This window comes from Crocuta crocuta, unplaced genomic scaffold (genome assembly GCF_008692635.1).
Source record: "Crocuta crocuta isolate KB4526 unplaced genomic scaffold, BGI_CrCroc_1.0 scaffold331, whole genome shotgun sequence".
Classification (NCBI taxonomy): domain Eukaryota; kingdom Metazoa; phylum Chordata; class Mammalia; order Carnivora; family Hyaenidae; genus Crocuta; species Crocuta crocuta.
In genome coordinates this window covers 792,314-813,059 of record NW_027531015.1, presented here as the reverse complement: position 1 = coordinate 813,059, position 20,746 = coordinate 792,314, and the positions used below count along the sequence as shown (strand labels likewise).

Below are 20,746 nucleotides of genomic sequence, written 5' to 3'. Positions count from 1 at the left end.
AAAATTTTAATGCAACATAAGAGCTCTGAGTCTTAAAAAAAAAAAATTAAAAAGGGAGGAGGAGAATCCTACAAGTATCTGTGAATTATCCATAAGGAACTAGCTGATTTACACATAACTAAAGATTCCCTGGATCCTGGCAATGTGCTTTATAACAAGAAAAAAAACAATTTTATCACCAGTTATAATGGTTTCCTTTACTGTTGGGAGTAAGCACAGGTTATAGATTTTTTGGAGATAGAAATAAAAGCAGGATGAATTGTTTTCAATTCACAACAATATAATGGCAAACAAATAGTATGTATTAGAAAAGAAGAAAAAAGGAAAAACATATAGGGAAGAAACTAGAAACAAAAACTAAACTGTAAACATTAGTTAACTCTGTGTTATAATATTAGGGTAAATTTTTATTTTGAAACTGCCATCTTTTCTTGGCAAGTGCCAGCACTGCTAGCCGCCTTACAGAAGAACAGGTATGTTCCAGAAGAGTTATACAAACAAGATCATGTAAGGAATTTAACCTTCCTCTGGCGTCAGTTTCTAAATCTTCTACGGAAATGTATGGCCATATCTGAAAGAGTGCAATAATGCAAGAAAACAGGAGTTTACAGTAAAAATAGAAGAGGTAAGATATAATTTTTATATCTCCATTTATTTGTGAATTTATGTTTTAATAATTACCTCATAGATGCTTACAATGAAATAACTGGCTACAAATCTGAAAAATAATTTTATTAATTGGGAAAACTGAACTATGATGTTTACTTCATGGCCATGTGCATTTGATTTACAGCTGATATTTCAAACTTCCATTTTAAAAAATCCATATATGTTTATAATACTGCTAACATATTTGTGAACATACCTTGGATTCGCAGAAACGACGGTCAATTCCATGCTGACATATTATTACTGATTTGGGTCTTTCCAGTTCATACTCCCGACATACCACATGAAAAACAAATGTCTGTCCCCACTCCAAGAGACAAGCCAGCTACAAATAAGCAGTGACAAGTTGACAGCAGTGTTAGCAATCTAAACAAGTGTTCACAGTTCAAAAGCTTATTAATAATAACCCAGCTTGAAAGAACCGAAATGCTGTTTTATACCTGCTGCTACATAATCTATTTGTTAGCCAGAATAATGATTTTTCTACTTTGACGTCATTATAAGCTTATGTTACTTTTCATTTGTGAATGACAGAATGCATAAGAACTGAAAAATTCAACTTCAGCAACTTACAAAGTATGTACTTTTCTTCAAGGTTGTATCTTCTTTCTTATATGACTAACTAGTATCCTTTGCACAGAAAAACACCTAAAATTTCTACCTAATACTGAAGTTTTGATCTGAAATTTGTACCTAACTACTATAGGGAGATACAATTTTATAAAATCAGATATTTTGAAGAGTAAGACACTTTTGTTTATGGACACTTAAGAATATATCAATTCTTCATCAAATCTTCAGTTTACAAAAATACCTTTATTTTATAATTGATTACCATTAGTATTATTAATAATAAACACACTGAAACTTGAGTATACATTACATTAGTCCCTAAAAAATTACAAATTTAAACTACTGGAAAACATGAATTTTACTTTTAAAATATACAAAGAATGGAATAAACATTAAAAGCACCAATGGATTCATGAAACACTCACTAGAAATAGTGATGCCAAGATTCTAATGCAGAAGAAAGAGAAATGTTTCATTTGTAATAAAGTCAACTTATAAACATATGAGATTCTAGCACTTGTTACAGGAGTTGTGTCCAGTTTAGCAGCATAAGCATTGCTTTATTTCATGTTTGTTAAGGAACCTATTTTTTTTTTACATGTTTCAGTTTTACGTGTACATTAGAGAGAAGAGATAACAGGCAACAATAAAAGGGGACAGCCGTCATGGCAATGAACACTGAATATTTTTCATCCACTTTTATACATTCTGTTACATATTTTCTTTATCCACTTTTATATAAAATATCCCTTTTATATTTTTATATAAAATATCCCTTTTATCCATTTTCTTATTTCTAGAACCTTAATTTTTGCTGCCTTCCAAAAACTACTTACCAATATACAAGGCACTTAATGTCTTTATCCACCTTCCTATTGCTACTACCTACCTCTAAATGGTCATACACATTCTGTAACTTTTTATTAAAATTGAGTATACACATTTTACACATTAAAGACCATATTCCAATCTTTTGAAATGCCACAAAAAGTATATTATCATAAATAAGTAGCTCAAGGGGCACTTGGGTGGCTCAGTAAGTTAAGCATCTAACTTTTGATTTTGGCTCCAGTCATGATCTCACATTTCGTGGGTTCAAGCCCTGCACTGGGCTCTGTGCCGGCAGCATGGAGCCTGCTTGGGATTCTCTCGCTCTCTCACTCTCTCTCTCTCTCTCACTCTCTCTCTCTGCCCCTCCCCTATGCATGCTCTCTCTCTCAAAATAAATATTTAGAAAATAATTTTAAAAAATATGTGGCTCAACAGGTGAACTGTTCAGTAATATGGCTACTTGGCTAAATTTCAATGGTCCATTTCTAGAACTAAATCCTTATGACTTCTGAGTCTTCTAAAGAATAAGGGGGACAATGAGGACGAGGGGAATTTTATCCAGAAGGATCACAACCTACACTCTAGACCAGGTTTAGTTACTAGTAAATTTGTTTGTTTGTTTTTTTTTTACATCAGTATCCACATCATTAAGCACAGATACAAATGATGTTGCTTTGAGACATGACAAGTAAAAAAACAAGCTACCTAATCCTTAACACCATAAATAATATTTTCAAATCCTACTTAAGAAATACACAAGAAAGAAATATTCTTAGGGGTGCCTGGGTGGCTCAGTCGGTTAAGCATCCGACTTTGGCTCAGGCCATGATCTCATGGTTCGTGGGTTCAAGCCCCGCATCAGGCTCTGTGTTGACAGCTAGCTCAGAGGCTGGAGACTGCTTCTGATTCTGTGTCTCCCTCTTTCTCTGACCCTCCCCTGCTCATGCAGTCTGTCTCTCTCTTGAAAAAAGAAAATAAATAAATAAAACATTAAAAAAATATTTTTAAAATTATTATATACACTGGGAAAAGAAAATTTTTTGAACAGTGAGCAAACTAATGTAATTTGAATAATACATAAAATTTCCAGAACAGTTCTCATACTGAGTTTTTCCCAAAGCCTCAATCTTGAAAGTATTATTAAGAACTATAAAACATTACACCCTTCAATTTTATGTGGCTCAAAAGCGAAACTTGTCTCTGACTCATCTATTGCTAAGAAAATTATGAATGGCAAGAATGATTCCAATCCAAAAAGCAAAGAGCTTTCTGTCCATCAGAATGCCATTGGTGAAAATGCAATGAACATTTAAACAGCCATACAACTTACTCTTGGTGAAGTGGGTGAGCAAAAGAAAAAGAAAAGTAGTCAGAGAATCATACCTGTGGTGCTGTGACCTTAGCTGTAAGGCTTCCAGCCTGCACATCAATTAGCCATGCATATTCTAAAGAATCACTTCCCAAAGGAAGACCTTCTGCTGAGAACATAGCATGTGCTCTCAGCTGGAGACCCGACAAATTGATGTGACCTTCCCTGAGTACTTCATCCACAGGGGGTCGCTGCTGAAAACAATAGTAAGACTGTAAGAAGTATAAGAAAATCGGCATTACAATTTCTAGTTGTTTTTTTCTCCAGAGCCTAAATAAAATCGTGCTATCCAGAAAATAAGACTTAAGGATCCATAAGGTCCCAATATAACCTTGTACTATAAGGAGTCTAATTTAAGCTTCTTTAGTGACAATATCTGTAAGAACCCAAATGCAAAGCAAGATAACAAAATCCTAAAAAGAATGAGACCTCTCTAATAACTGCCTCAGTGAATAAAAAGAAACTAGTACTCTGACAGGGCATGTAAGAGACCAATCTGTGGTGGGAAGGCTGGAATAAGATTAAAATATGTATTAAAAAGAGAGGCGCCTGGGTTGCTCAGTCAGTTAAGCATCCGACTCTTGATTTTGGCTCAGGTCATACTCCCAGGGTCATGGGATCAAGCCCTATGTTGGGCTCTGCACCAGGTATGGAACCTACTTGAGATTCTCTCTCTCCCTCTGCCCCTCTCCTCCACTCGCACTCTCTCTCTAAAACAAAAACAAAACAAAAACAAAAACAACAAATAAGTAAATAATATATTTTAAAAATAGTAAAAAGAAGAAAAAAATAGGGAAAAACAAAGACCGATAAATAAGATGATAAAATGAAGCACTAGGGAAGAAAGCCATTTTTCATACAGATTTTGAGAACATATATAAATATAAAAACGATACATTTATCTTAGAGAAATTATATACCTACTACTAAAAAGCAGCATAAATATTTCAAAGAGAAAAACTCTGGGACTTACTCAGAAAGTGAAAAGGTATGTCCTAAAATAGAGTATTCCATAGAACACTGGTTCCACAGATTATTAGTAATACAGAATCAAAACAAGTTTGGCAATGCCCTACCCATCAGTCACCAATTTCTGTAGACTGTATCTCCCAAGCTCTCAGAAATGCACTGATTTTCTTCCATCTTCACTGCTATTAATGTGGTCCAAATAATATGACATATTGCTAGGGTTTTACATAGCCTCCCAACATTTACTTTTACATCTGTCTCCACATATTCTACAAAACAACCACGGAGATCTAAAAAGGCTAATCTTATAATGTTCTTGTCTCAAGACCATTATTTATTATTCTAATTTCCTCACGATTTCTCTTTTCCACCAGGTATATTAGGGTAAAGACCATTTCTGTCTGGTTTACCACTTATCACTGTACCTAACAGTGGCCACAAAAGGTAGATACTACTAAGTGACTATATATATTTTTCACAGTGAGTCTTTTCAGAGAATTCAATATACTTATAGATATTAAGACAGTTCACAGATATTTCCCAAAGTAATTTTACTACAGTTATCTTTTTGGTATGTGTATGCAAGCCATCAGCACAAGGAATGGTGTTAGTGTTCCTTATTTGAACACATTTTAGGAAATGTATTCTCAAAAAAACTGAGGATATGAGTCATATCAAATTCATAAGGAATTCTTAAAAGAAAATTTCAAATTATGACCATAATAGCTCTACTAGCTCTTTAAGAAAACATTAAAAACATTTAAACAAAGAAACATTTTTAATTTTTTTTTCATCCAAGCTGTGTGACAATATATAAAATCACCTAAGTTTCTCCAGGCATCAGTAACCTTCTATTTTATCTGACCAAGTTCGAGAGGATGATCAATAAATATCAGTTCTGGCACTAAGATTTGATAATTCTCAGTGTAAGATACTTCTGATCAATGTTTTTTGAGCTCAAAAACACATATGGATCTTGGCTTGTCCTAAAGATAGAGCCTATCTAGTATACCAACAAAGAATATATTCTAGATTTTATTGTGTGTTGTATCATATTGTGAGTTGAACTGTTTCCCCTAAAAGACACATTCAAGTCCTAAGCCCAGGCCCCTGTAATTATGACCTTGCTATATTTGAAAACAGGGTTTTAGCAGATGTAATCACGTTAAAATAAGGTTACATCAAATCAGGGTTGGCCTTAATCCAATGACTGGTATCCTTGTAAGAGGAAAATTGGGACACAGACATACACATGGAGACAATGCTATGAGAAGACAAAGACAGAGAGTTGAGTAATGTGTCTACAAGATAAGGAATGCCCAGGATTACTAGCAACCATCAAAAGCTTAGAAGAGGCAAGGAGATCCTTTTTCAAATTCTTCAGAGAAAATATGGCCTTGCCAGTACCTTGATTTCACAATTCTAAGCTCCAGAACTGTGAGAGAACAAATATCTTGTGTTTTAAGCCACCCAGCGTGAGGTATGTTGCTGTGGCAGCCCTAGGAAATTAAAATACATCATCAAGCTCATAAATTAAAAGGGATGGTTCCATAAGTCAGACACAATAATCCATCCACCATCTCAGATCCTTAACCTTGAGACCCTTCCTTAAGACTAATGCAATAAGAGGGTGCATGGGTGGCTCAATTGGTTAAGCATCTGACTTTGGCTCAGGTCATAATCTCATGGTTAGTGAGTTCAAGCCCTGCATTAGGTGAGCTTGAGCCCCACTTCGGATGAACTAGAGCCTCACTTCGGATGAGATCAAGCCCCATTTCGGGTGAGATCAAGCCCCACTTCGGGTGAGATCAAGCCCCACTTCAGGTGAGATCAAGCCCTACTCCGGGCTCTACACTCTCTCTCTCTATCTGCACCTTCTGGGATTCTCTCTCTCCTTCTCTCTCTCTCGCTCAAAAAAAAAAAAAAAAGAAAAGACTAATGCTATCAAGAATAAGCAGCTAAATCCTGGATAACTCACCTGTACCACAAAAGAATTCTTAGGAATAGTCATGCCAGATATATAAAACATAGCAAGTTAGGTAGATAAGTAAATTCCGAGACAATACATAGAAAGTATCCTTGTTTTCAGGGTGAATTATGAAGTGCTAACCACACAGGACACAAAATACCACCAGTACATCTACTAACACCTTGATATCTCCAAGCCATGAACAACTTTTCTAATCACCAAATAAATCATACATTATACTCCAGTCTCTGTACATGTTTGCCAATAACTAATAATTATAATTATAGTTAGGATTAATGTGAACTCTCATGAGCTCAATAATATGTTCTTTTTATGTATAGTAAAGTCTTTTGAGAATGTAGTCATCAAAATAAAAGTTGAGGGGCACCTGAGTGACTCAGTCCATTAAGTGTCCAATTCTTGATTCTGGATGAGGTCATGATTTCATGGTTTGTAGGACTAAGCCCTGTGTCAGGCTCCATGCTAACAACATGGAGCCTACTTACACTCTCTCTCAAAATAAATAAACTTTAAAAAATAAATAAATAATAGTTGAAGTGTTACCAGGAACTCATAAGAAAACAGAGATACTCATCCAAGATTCTCAGATATAAGAAGACTTATTTACCATTTACCTTTATTAATTTCCTCAATACATTAAAAAGGGGGCTTCTCCACATACTCACCTCCTAGAATAAAACACCAATTCTAATGACCTACTAATTAGAGAGAGGAGGTAAGAGTTATCTTTTATCTATTTTTTTTTTAATTTTTAAATATTTTTATTTATTTCTGAGAGAGAGAGAGGCAACGTGAGCAGGGGAGGGTCAGAGAGAGAGGGAGACACAGAATCCGAAGGAGGCTCCAGGCTCTGAGCTAGCTATCAGCACAGAGCCCAATGCGGGGCTCGAACCCACCAACCGTGATATCATGACCTGAGCTGAAGTCGGATGCTCAACCGACTGAGCCACCTAAGGGCCCTTACCTATTTATTTTGAGAAAGAGAAAAAGAGAGAGAAAGAAAGAGAGTGACAGCATGAGCAGGGGTAGGGGGAGAAGAAAGGGAGAGAGAGAGAATCCCAAGCAGGCTCTGCATCGTCAGCACAGAGCTCTGTGTGGGGCTTGATCTCATGAACCATGAAATCATGATGCCAGTGGAAATCAAGAATCCAATGCTTAAGTGACTAAGCTACTTGGGTGCTCTGAAGAGTTATTTCTAAGGTTTCTATAGTAAGTTAAAATACTAGTGTTATGCAAATGAGATCTTTATGATGATAGAATAGCTCTGTATCTTAATTTCAATGGCAGTTACATGAATCTACACATGTGATAAAGTGGCAAGAACTATGCACACACACTGTACCAATATCAATCCTGGCTTTAATATTATACCTATTATGTAAAAGATCTACATTGGAAAAACTGGGTGAAGGGTACACAGGACCTCTCTGTACTATGTTTGCAACTCCCTATGAATCCTTATGAATCTATAATTATAGGCATATCTCAGAAATATTGCCAGTTCAGTTCTAGTCTACCACTATAAAGCAATTATTACAATATACCTCAAGTCAAATAAAAATTTTTTGATTCTCAGTGAATATAAAAATTATGTCTACCAAACTGTAATCTATTAAGTATGTAACATAATTATGTCTGAAAACAAACTATGCACATATCTTAATTAAAAAATCCTTTATTGCTAAAAACTGCTAACCATCATCTTGAGCTTTCAGCAAGCCATAATCTTTTTGCTGGTGCAAAGCTTGGCCTCCAAGTTGATGGCTGATAACAGATCAGGATGGTAGCTGATGAAGGTTGAGATGTCTATGGCAACTTCTTAAAGTAAAAAACAATACACTGCAGCACTGATTGACTCTTTCTTTCACAAATAATTTCTCTATAGCATGTCATTCTGCTTGACAGCATTTTACCCACAGAAGAGCTTCTTATAAGCTTGGAGTCAATCCTCTCAAACCCTGCTGCTTCTTATCAACTCAGTTTATGTAATAATCTAAATCCTTTTTGTAATTGCAAAACTCTTCAGACCATCTTCACCAGAAATAGATTCCTTCTCAAGAATCCTCTCTCTTCACACATCCCTAAGAAGCAACTCATCCATTAAAGTTTGATCATGAGATTGTAGCAATTCATTCCCATCTTCAGGCTCCATTTTTAATTCCAGTTCTCTTGTTATTTCCATCACATCTGCAGTTATTTCCTCCAGTGAAGTCTTAAACCCCTCAAGTCATCCATGAGAGTTGGAAGCAACTCTTCCAAACTCCTCTTCATGTTGATATTTTGACCTCTTTCTGTGAATCATGAATAGTCTCAATGGTATCTAGAATGGTGAATCCTTTCCAAAAGGAAAGATCTACCAGAGGAATCACTGCCTATGGCAGCTATAGTCTTACAACATGTATTTCTTAAATAACATGACTTGAAAAGCAAAAGGACTCTTTGATCCATGGGCTGCAAAATGGATATTGTGTTAATAGGCATGAAAACAACATGAATCTCTGGTACATCTCCATCAGAGCCTTTGGTTGACCAGGTACATTGTCAATGAGCACCCATATTTTGAAAGGACCCTCTTTTTCTGAGCAGTAGGTCTCAACAGTGACTTAGTAAGCTAAATTCACTAGCTTAAATTATTCAGTAAACCATGCTGTAAACAGATGCACTGTCATCTAGGCTTTGTGGTGCCATTGATAGAGCAAAGGCAAAGTAGATTTAGCATAATTCTTAAGGGCCTTAGAATTTTCAAAATGGCAAATGAGCATTGCCTTCAACTTAAAGCTCTTAAGTAGAATGTCAGCCTGTCCTGTGAAGTTTTGAAGCCAGGCACTGACTTCTCCTCTCTAGTTATGAAAGTCCTAGATGTTATCTTCTTTCAATAGAAAGCTGTTTATTTACTTTGAAAATCTGGTGTTTGGTATAGCCACCTTCATTAACTATCTTAGCTAGATCTTCTGATAACATGCTGCAGCTTCTACATCAGCACACGCTGCTTCACCTTGCACTTTTATGTTATGGAGACGGCTTCTTTCTTAAACCTCATAAACCAACCTCTGCAAGCTTCAAACTTTTTTTCTGCAGCTTCCTCACCTTTCTCAGCATTCACAGAATTGAAGAAAGTGAGGGTCTTGCTCTGAATTAGGTCTGGCTCAAGAAGTTATTGTGGCTGACTGAATCTTCTATACAAACCACTGAAACATTTTCTGGATCAAAAATAGGCCGTTTTGCTTTCTTATCATCGGTGTTTTCACTGGAATAGCACTTCTACTTTTCTTGAAGGTCTTTTCCTTTGCATTCACAACTTGGCTAACTGTTGCAGGAGGCTCAGCTTTCAGCCTACCTTGGGTTTCTACATGCCCTCTTCACTAAGCCTAATCATTTCTAACTTTTGATTTAAAGTGACAGACATGCAGCTCTTCCTTTCACTTAACACTCAGAGGCCACTGCAGGATTATTAATGGCCTAATTTCAAAACCTTTGTGTTTTAGAGAATAGGGAATCCCAAGAAGAGAGGGAGTGACGGGGGAACGGCTAGATAGGGAACACATGCAACATTTATTAATTAAGTCTGCCATCTTATATGGGCAGTTTTTGGCATCCCAAAACAAAAGTAACACCAAAGATCAATGATACAAATCACCATAAAAACATAATAATGAGAAAGTTTCAAATATTGTGAGAATTACCAAAATGTGACACAGAGGCATGAAGTGAGCAAATACTGGTGGAAAAATGGCCCTGATAGACTAGCTTGATGCAAAGTTGCCACAAACTTCAACATCTGCAAAGTACAATAAAGCAACATGCAATAAAATGAGGTATGTCTATTATTTAAAAATAAAAGTTGATAAAGGAAACACCTTCTGTGGCAAAAATAAGCATATGTTAAGTTTTAGCCACTATGAACTCAGCTATGTCAAATATACAAACATATGAAAAAATTAAATTCTAATTAGAAAAATATGGTCAGTTGTGGCAAAAGAATTATAAAGGGATAGGCTTCTTTTAAATAAAATGATCAGTAACTACATAGAATCCATAGTAAGTTATCATTAGTTGATGATTTGGGGGTATCACATTCATCCTCCCATATATAATTTTACTTTGCCTTATATTAAAACTCATTTACTTTTCTAAAGCTTACAACTTGACTAAAGGTAGGGAAAAGTCCTAAAGTACTGATAAATGAAAAGTGAAGCCATTTGACATTAAATAATAACAACAAAGTGATAATCTACCCAAGAATGTAAATTATTCCCTTTTGGTAAATATTATTGGTTCTCTTCCCAAAGAGCCTGGGGATATCCTGAAGGGATTAACAAATACTTTGTAAGTGTGTTACGTGAAAAGAATAAACTACTGGCCATGTGGATATGCACGTTTTGAAGATTTATTGTACTGGCTAATATGAATATTCAGGTTGTCATTTTCAACAGAGTCCACCATAATTCTATATATTTTTCCCTTCCATAAACATGAAAAAGTTACAAAGTATTTCTTTTCACCTCTAAAAACAATAGAGTATAATTGTATGGGATCACATACATAGGAAACAGCAGGAAAAAAGAAGACTGAGATTCTGGAAAAACTCACATACATATACAAAACTTCTTAACATGGTTAAATTAAAAGCTTCTAATTCAAAGACCTATCTATCCCATACCCAAAAGCTAACACACTGTATCAACCCCATAAAGAGTAATAATACCTCTCTCAGCCTCTACCATGACTCACTTTCACATTACCTGATAGTTATCACTGATAAAGACATTCAGGGGTGACAGGACAAGTTGCAGCATGGTCTCTCTAAATCCTTTTTTCATTTCAAAACACAGTCTTTCCAAGAATGCTGTAGGGCACTCAGGACCATCTGTGGTTCCATGCTAAAGTCAAACAAAATACTACAATCAAGATATAGAAACAATAAAGACCAAGGAAGTACAGGAAAATAAAAAATCAGACATATAATTAAGAGATTTTGATTCTTAAAAAGCAGAAGCTTGCTTTTAAAACTATTCTGTACTCCAGTAAGAACATTAGGTTCACTATGCACCAGAGGTAACTTCTCTGCTGTGCAACCCTCAGTACATGACATGGAGCCAGTAGGCAGCACAGTGCTCTAGCCCTCCCTATCTGGCCTCACTCCAACAACCCTGGGTTCTCTGAGCAATATAATCTTATTCCAAGTCAGCCCCAAAAGTACATGGATCATCCTTAGACTGAACCAGGATTCTGTGCTAGATCTAAACCCCAGAAAACAATTCAACCTCCAGGGTCAATCTGAATCTTGATTTTGTAATAGGTTCACCACAAGGTCCCCAAATGGTCTAGAGTTGGAGATAAAGGATAAGAAAATATAAATCCTAGGGGCGCCTGGGTGGCTTAGTCGGTAAAGCGTCCTACTTTCACTTAGGTCATGATCTCGCGGTTCGTGGGTTCGAGCCCTGCGCTGGGCTCTGTGCTGACTGCCAGCTCAGAGCCTGGAGCCTATTTGAGAGTCTGTATCTCCCTCTCTCTCTGACCCTCCCCTGCTCACGCTGTCTGTCTGTCTGTCTCTCTCTCTCTCTCTCCTAGAAATAAATAAAAATATTAAAAAAAAAAGAAAATATAAATCCTAGAATATCCATCAAGCTAAGTATAAACCCAGCAACTCAATATTGTGACAAAATGTTCTAAAGTTACACAGAACAAAGAAGGAACTAAAGTAAAAAAATGAAGACAGAAACTTATGAATGATTAACTAATTATGAAGAAAATAATAAACTAGCTTTATAAAGGTAAAAGGATAAATTTTAGTTTTTGAATCTGAATTTTTTTATTAGTGTGTGCACGTGTGTACACACACATACAGTTTTCTGAGTTGGGTGAACTTCACAATACACTCCAGACTATTTTAATTATGTGAACACTTACAACAGGAAGACGCCCATGGACTTTGTACAAATTAACAAGTACAGTAATATCCCAAGGACGCAAGGTAAGCGGATGAATTGACTTGGCTGAACTTTCATTTTCCTTTTTGTCATTTTCCATTCCAACAGCAGTCCACCCAGAGCTGGATGATGTTGACAGTGACAGAACAGGACTTGAAATAACCTCTTCAAAATCCATATACATGTCATCTTCCCCAAAGTAGTTTTCCTAAGATATTAAGAACAAATTGCTATCAAAGAGATATGTAACTAACTTTTCAAATTAGAGCCTGAATTTTGTAAACTAAGCATCTCCCTAAACTATTTTATTTGGTTAAAAGTATATGGTCTGTTTCCTTGAAATGACAAAAAAAAAAAAAAAGAGAGAGACACACATGTTTAAGACATATACCTACTTTGCTACTTAGCAAATAAACATTCTGTAACCAAAAAAAAAAACATAAAAAATTACCTAAGATTATAATAAAGCTTCATGACAACACCACCTGCAATTACACCAAAAACTTGTAATTTAGGCCCTTTAAGAAAACTTGGAAGATATGTAAAGTTCAACAATTTTCAATCTTTCTCAGGGTTCTGAGGCAATAAACCCAAAGACATAATTTGAAGGAAGATCAATTCACTGAAAAGCAATTTGACTAACTCCAATTAGCTAACTATCACAATTTATATATTCTGGGTGAAATAATTATCAAAAGTGTTTTTAACAACTTGAATAAGAACATCCAATTTTGGTTCCTGTTAACGTGTTATTGATAGTTACCAAAACTTACTTTCACACAGTTCATCCTGGTTTCTTATACAAAGTATCTTAACTAATAATATCCTGGTTCCTTTTATAACCAGAATTTAAATTTATTATTTTTTTTCCTCATTTAAAAACATTTTATTTAGGAGTGTCTGGGTGGCTCAGTCCATTGGGTATCCAACTCTTGATTTCAGCTCAGGTCACGATTTCACAGTTTGTGGGATAGAGCTCTGCATCGGGCTCCATGCTGAAGCTCAGAGCCTGCTTGGGACACTCTCCCTTCCCCTCCCTCTCTTTTCCCCTCCCTCACTGACAGTGTCTTTGTCTCTCTCAAATAAATAAATACGTTTAAAAAAACCTTTTTATTTAAATTCTAGTTAACATACAGTATCATATTAGTTTCTGGTGTACAATATAGTGATTCAATACATCCATACAACACCTGGTGACACCTGCTTGTCACAAGTGCCCTATTTAATCCCCTTCACCTATCTCACCCATACCTCTCCCAACTGCACAACTCCCCTCTGGTAACCGTCAGTTTGTGCTCTATAATTAAGACTCTTTTTCTTGGTTTGCCCCGTCTCTCTTTTTTCCCCTTGTTCATTTGTTTCTTAAATTCCACATATGAGTGAAATCATATGGCATTTGTCTTTCTCTGGCTTATTTTAATTATTTTAAATGTTTTTATTTATTTTTGAGAGAGGGGTAGTCACANCCCCCTTGTTCCTCAGTTAAGTTCCTCCTAATCCTCCTATACGTGCAAACATATATTTGTCCTTCTCTGACTTCTTTCACTCAGCATAACACCCTCAAGGTCCATCCATGACTAACTTATTTTAAATGAAATTCTTTTATCTTACCATTATTCTGAATTTAAATTTTACCTTTTTGATCTGTCAGTAGCAATCAAAAGTTGTTAAAATATTCCTGTTAACACAGTTAACTATATTTCAGTATTAGAAATCAAGTCAGTATTTTGATAAATTCTGCATTTTACTTATTGACATATTTATTTTCTGATTAGAGTTCTAGTCAATTAATCAGGCCAATTAAATATCTTTTCATAGGAAAGAATGATGAAGGGCATATAGTCATTTGGTTAATTAGTGGCAAGACTAATATTAAAACCCCAAAGCTACTGACTCACAAAACTGATTTTTTTTTCCTGTATTCTCTATCATTATCTGCCTCTAAATAATATAGGTCCTACCTAGAACCTCCTGACATCTTGATAATTGCCTTTATTATATAACTATGAACCATGGATAAATTCAAGCACAAATATAAATGTAAATAAACATTGATTCTTATCCTAAATTCCAACATTAAAATTTTTAAATGAAAAATAAATGTCTTAATTGATCTTTTAAATGTTTTTATTTATTTTTAAGAGAGAGAGACAGAGCACCAGCAGGAAAGGGGCAGAGAGAGAGGGAGAAGAAAATCTGAAGCAGGCTCCAGGCTCTGAGCTATCAGCACGGAGCCTGACACGGGGCTTGAACCCATGAATCGTGAGATCATAACCTGAGCCGAAGTTGGACACTTAACCGACTGAGCCACACTAACTGATTTCAATCAACATTAAAGATCTAGAGGTATTCAGAGCAACAGTCTTCCCTGAGATTATTTGAGAAGCCTTTTCAAAATATACATTCCATTCCAGTCCTGGGGATGGGTTCAAAAGGTTTGCAACAGGTATGCATTCCAGAGACTGATGGAAAGTAGAATGGCTCCTTCAGTGATTTTAACTGTAAATGGCCTCTAAGCCCAGTCACCTCTATTCCACCTTTCTTCCACACAACTTATCAATGGAGTGACTGTACAGGTATTTACGTTTATTAGCTTTCAACATACTAAGAGTTACCAACAAGTCAACAGATATAAGTTATACTCATTGTAGCCAATCTTAATAATCCCACTCTATAAATCTCTTTTTAAAAGATTCCCTAGTAGTCTCTTGCAATTTTTAACCTTAAAAGAAGAAGATTCCTATGGATTATTAAAAGTAAAAGAAAAATTTTTTTGGGGGTCTAATGTTCAATTTGCTACTAAACCAATCTCCATTTAATTATCTAAAACAGAAATAACTCATAGCAAATTCTTTAGGGAATACTGAAATTCCTAACATAGTAGAGAACATTTGCTAATTTTTACTAAATGTGCCAATGACTATTTTTAGAGTTATAAAACTCTAAGAGTTTTTTATGAGTTATCACATCTGTACCTATTGAATATTATCAACAAAATTGCTGTTAAGGGGCACCTTGGTGGCTCAGTCGGTTGAGCATCTCACTCTTGATTTCGGCTCAGGTCATGATCTCATGGTTCATGGGTTCAAGCCCTGCATAGAACTCTACATTGACAGTGCAGATGCTGCTTGGGATTCCATCTCTTTCCCCCTCTCTCTGCCCCTCCCACATTCTCTCTCTCTCAAAATAAATAAATATTTTTTTAAATTTAAAAAATTAAACTGATAAAATTATAACTCCCTTAAAACATTCACCTCGTGTTAAATATTTAATGTTGAATGTGTGATTTAAGTTTTGTGTGTTTTCATTTTAGGTTTGTTTTTGTTTTGCTTTGTTTTAGTATATGCACTCCATCTGTAAGGGTTAATTTCTTAAGGATTCACTAAAAAATTACCAAAAGGCTGACTGAAGTATAAGGTAAGTAGTAATATATTATGACAAACTTTTATACTATTTTAAGATTAATAAATGTACACAAATATTTACAAGAAAAAAATTCCATTTCCATGTTATGGTAGGTGGCATGCAAAACTGACTATCTTTAAAACAAATTCCAAACAACCCTAGGGAAAAAAATCACATATAACTGGGAAAATATGTTATTTTGTCAAGTTTTTCGCTTGAATTTTAAAATGATAAAATAAGCTATATTTTCAAACCATTTGAGTCCTATGAGATTTTATTTTTTTAGAGATATTTTACTATTAGTGTCAAGAAATTATTGTAACAGGGCACTACCATTTTTTCTCCAGCCTAAACATTCATATTTATGTAATGATACTCATTTCTCAAAAAAGAAGAAAAAAAATTATCATAATAGTTAAAAGAAGACAGCTAATAAATTCAGAGATGTAGGAGTGGGGGGTGGGGGGTGAAACAATCTACATGTACTGTTTCCAGTATTAAAATTTTTTAATGGAAACTAGATAGGCCTCTGTTCAAGACCACTAAAACTTTTTTTTGTCAATAAGAAAAACATACATACCATATATATCCACCCTTAATCCATAGTTACTATTGACTACCACTGACATGCTACCAGTTTTTAGATTCAGATTTCCATTCTTCCATTAAGAAAAAATGTAAAAAGACAAGTCAATTCAGAAGATCTGTAGACATTTCCATAAAACAGTCTCATAGATTTTAATGCATGTTAGTATATACTTTCCTCAGAGTTCTTACTAATAATAATGGTAAGCCTCGTTTTCTTTTATCAATTTTGGAAATCAGCTATACAGTCAAAAAAAATAAAATGATTAATTTTTTCCCCTAATCTATCCTTTAAAATTTCTTGATGTTTAAATCTGGTAATTAAGGAAAATACAATCTCAGTTACATGAATTTCCACATTCTCTTGGTTTTCTTTTCTTTTCTTTTTTTTTACAAATAGTTTATTGTCAAATTGGTTTCCATATAACACCCGGTGCTCGTCCCCACAAGTGCCCTACTCCATGCCCATCTCCTCCCCTCCCCACCAACACCCATGAGTTCTCAGTTTGTTCTCAGCATTCAAGAATCTCCCATGTTTGCCTCTCTCCCTTTCCCCCACCATTTCTCCCCTTCTTCTCCCCCTTGTTCCTCAGTTAAGGTCCTCCTAACCCTCCTATATGTGCAAACATATGGTATTTGTCCTTTTCTGCCTGACTTATTTCGCTCAGCATAACACCCTCAAGGTCCATCCACGTTGCTACACATGGCCAGATTTCATTCTTTCTCATTACCATGCTGTATTCCATGGTATAGATAAACCACATCTTCTTGATCCATTCGTCCGTTGATGGACACTTAGGCTCTTTCCATGTTTTAGCTATCGTGGAGAGGGCTGCTATGAACATTGGGGTACATGTGTTCCTATGCATCAGCATTTCTGTATCCCTTGGGTAAATTCCTAGCAGTGCTATTGCTGGGTCATAGGGGAGTTCTATTGTTAGTTTCCTGAGGAACCTCCACACTGTTTTCCAGAGGGGCTGTACCAGTTTACATTCCCACCAACAGTGTAGGAGGGTGCCCGTTTCTCCACATCCTCGCCAGCATCTAGAGTTCTCTGATTTGCTCATTTTAGCCACTCTGACTAGAGTGAGGGTTTTCTTTTATTTTTACATATATACATTCTAACACTGACACTAGGTAGAACATAAGCTATATATTAAAACAAATTTTTTTAAAAAGTAATTGAAAGAGAGATATTTAAGATTAGATAGTATCTCCGTGCCAGCATGACACTAAGCTATATGGTAGGCAGGGAAAAAAAAGAATGAAGGGGAAACAAAGATTGAAAGAGTTACTTGTATTTCTGATAGAGTTCATAGAGTTCACTGGCCTAGAAAAACTTTTTGCTTATCATATTTTAGATATATATATTGTTTAATTTCAAAACCTTAAAAATTTTAATGTTTTAGTAGACACTTCATACTAGTTCGGAGTTAATTTGATGAATGCAAATACTAATACAAAGTTTAGTACAACAAACTTTTGACAATATTAAACAGTTGCTATAAAATCCTAATGCATAAAAAGGACTGTATCAAAACAAACAATCAACAGAGGTTACATTTGTGGAGTAGAATTTGTAAAGAAGTCTAAAGAAGGCATAAACTCCTTTCTCTTTCTCATTTTTCCTTATTATAGTACTCTTATTTTTGATGAATATGTATTACTATGGATTTTTTAAAAGAAAAAAATTGATGGGGTGCCTGGGTGGCTTAGTTGGTTAAGCATCCGACTTTCGCTTAGGTCATGATCTCNAAAAAATTGAGGATCAATGTATACACAGTAATGCAAACTAACAGTGGAAATGTCTCTTGGCTGGTATTCAAAACTGGTATTATATCAATATAACCATCTTCACTTACTAAATCATTACTTACATTAAAATTAAAATATAGTTCAGCCTCTTAAAGGAAACTGTAACTTGAAAAATGCATTTTAAATCCTTCATAGTTATTCATATGCAATCTAAGAAAATAAGATATTGGGAGAAATATGTAAAGAATATTTAGGTCAAACAATGGTCACAAGGAAAAAAAAATACGTGTGTTTATGTGTGTGTGTGTGTGTGTGTGTGTATTTCTCCCCTCTGGAACTGAAGAATCACTCCTTCAGGAATCTCTCCAGACACCTTAGATTTCCATAAATATTAAATACATTGTCCCTTGCATCTTTTATCTTAAATTATATCTGATGCTTTAGGGCAGTTTTTAGTAAATATAAGACATTATATCATATATAAAAATTTTAGGTACCTACAACGTCTGTCAGCTAGCACTTCTTCCAGAGAGCCTTTATTAACAAACATTGATTGTCCTTCCCTGAAAACCCCGATTATCCTAGACCCTTTCCAGAACTAATTACTCCTGTCACTGTATACTATGGGACTGCCTGTTACCTAAGCATTCAAAATCCAAACCTCAATTGTTATGAAATTAAAAAGGAAGCAAATAAGTAAACACTGATAAATTTAGACTCACACAAAAATCCATCCCACAAGCAACTCTAATGCTCATGATTGATAATGTTTGGACAGTTAGTCTCACTTTATCAGATGTAGTACAGCATTGAACAGTACAATGAAAATCTAAAGAAAGTGAATTAGCAAAACCTGGGAAAATGAAAAATTTATTAAGTTGCTAAGTGATGCTGGATAACCGTTCAAATCACATGTAAAGCAATCGGTGCTAGGTACGGATCTGGAAAGCTTAGTGCAGTTACCTATAAAAATGAGTAAATCAATACGAGTTATTGATAACTTGCTGGGGACGTTTTAAAAATATGATTTGAATATCAAAAGAGTGATATGTAGACAACTGACAAAGTGCTCACATATTTTTCTTAATACAGTCTCTCTTCTTGATCAACTTTGCTTGATCATGCTTCATCAACCCGTAAGAGCTACAATACTATGCAATCATACAACTTCAAGGGAAAAATTATACTAAAATGAATCAACATTTGATTCAGTCTTCAAAGAAGGTATACTTCTTTAGGACATAAATTTGTCATACTCTGAAAAGAACTTATTTTCATATATTTGCTTCAAGTGTTAAGATAGTGCTCCCAACGTATCTTTGCTTATTGTTTAGCATGAAATTAAGTTGTTTTTTAATGAATTCATTGTTTTTATTATTCTTAGATAACAAGGTTCTCTTGTGCTTATTTTGCTGTTATAGGACACTGTGTTAAAATTTGTCCCTACATGTCTATCCTGTTATATCCTCTAGCTTACCTCCTTGCGAACAGATGCTGTATCACCTCTATCTCCAGAAACTAGCACAATTCCTAGATTATGTTCAATGTTAAGAAACAAAACAAAAACTCAACTGAGAAGTACACCATTTTTAATAAATGACTTTGTAACTGAGTCTAGCACCACAAGTCTAGTCAACATATATAATATAACCTTAACAACTTTAAACCATCTAACTGGCTATTTCAAATGGTCTCAATTTTACTTAGATATTAACTTTTTTACCTATGTTTAAAAGCATGTAACTTCTTTTAAAAATCGTACCTTTATACATAAGAAGGCATTTAATAATGGTCCATACAGAGTTATTTGAGAATCTGGAGAAAGTTCCATTTCTACATGAAGTTTATCAGGTGGAAGCTCTGAGGGATCAATAGGTGGGCGTGAAGAAGTAGAAGGAGAAGAAACAACTCTGTCTGATGTTTTCTGGGATGGCCTTAATACAGATAGCATTGTTTCTTCCATTTCTGACACTGGAAAAAAAAAAAAAAAAAATGTTTTGGGGAGGGGAACTTCTTAGAAGTTCTTTAAGGAACTATTCACTAAGAGATTCTATTCTGCAATTTTTCATGAACTATCTCTGATATAGTACCTATAATATCTAATGAAAACAGACCTGCAAGACTAGTAAGAATGCACAATAGAATAGACTTCATTGCAGTATGTGTAGGAATACATAACCAGATGGCATAAAATCAATGAAAACTTATTAACATTCCTGAGTCCCTGCAATATAAATTTAGGTCACAATTAGGCTTTAGCTATACTTGGGCACTAAAGTACTAAATTGTTCTCACGTAAACAGCTATTCAAATATACTGTGACATTACTGGGGCACCTGGATGGCTCAGTTGGTTAAATGTCTGACTCTTGGTTTGGACTCAGGTCATGATCTTGCAGTTTCATGGGTTCAGGCCCAGCAACGGGCTATGTGCTGTGCAGAGCCTGCTTGGGATTCTCTCTTTTCCTCTCTCACTGTCTCTCTGTGTCTCTCTCTCTGCCCCTCCCCTACCCACACTGTCTCTGTCTCTCTCAAAATAAATAAACTTTAAAAAAAATTTTTATTCAAATACAGTGTGGCATTATCAAGTTCCAAACATAAGAACAATTATGAAAACTATTCTTTAACTCTTAACTCACTGGAAAAATACAGATTAAAAAATCACTTGACT

At 35.1% G+C, this 20,746-nt stretch overlaps 1 protein-coding gene across 1 annotated transcript in view; it reads right to left on the bottom strand.

Annotated features, from left to right (window-relative positions):
* BLTP1 (bridge-like lipid transfer protein family member 1) overlaps positions 1-20,746 on the bottom strand; it is a 205,727-nt gene that overhangs the window by 117,398 nt on the left and 67,583 nt on the right. The window contains exons 20-24 of the mRNA XM_077770881.1: positions 19,839-20,047; positions 12,312-12,539; positions 11,144-11,281; positions 3,457-3,636; positions 866-994 (exon numbers count right to left, since the gene is read on the bottom strand). Of these exons, the coding sequence (XP_077627007.1) occupies positions 866-994; positions 3,457-3,636; positions 11,144-11,281; positions 12,312-12,539; positions 19,839-20,047 (884 nt within the window). The remainder of the gene's footprint in view (positions 1-865; positions 995-3,456; positions 3,637-11,143; positions 11,282-12,311; positions 12,540-19,838; positions 20,048-20,746) is intronic.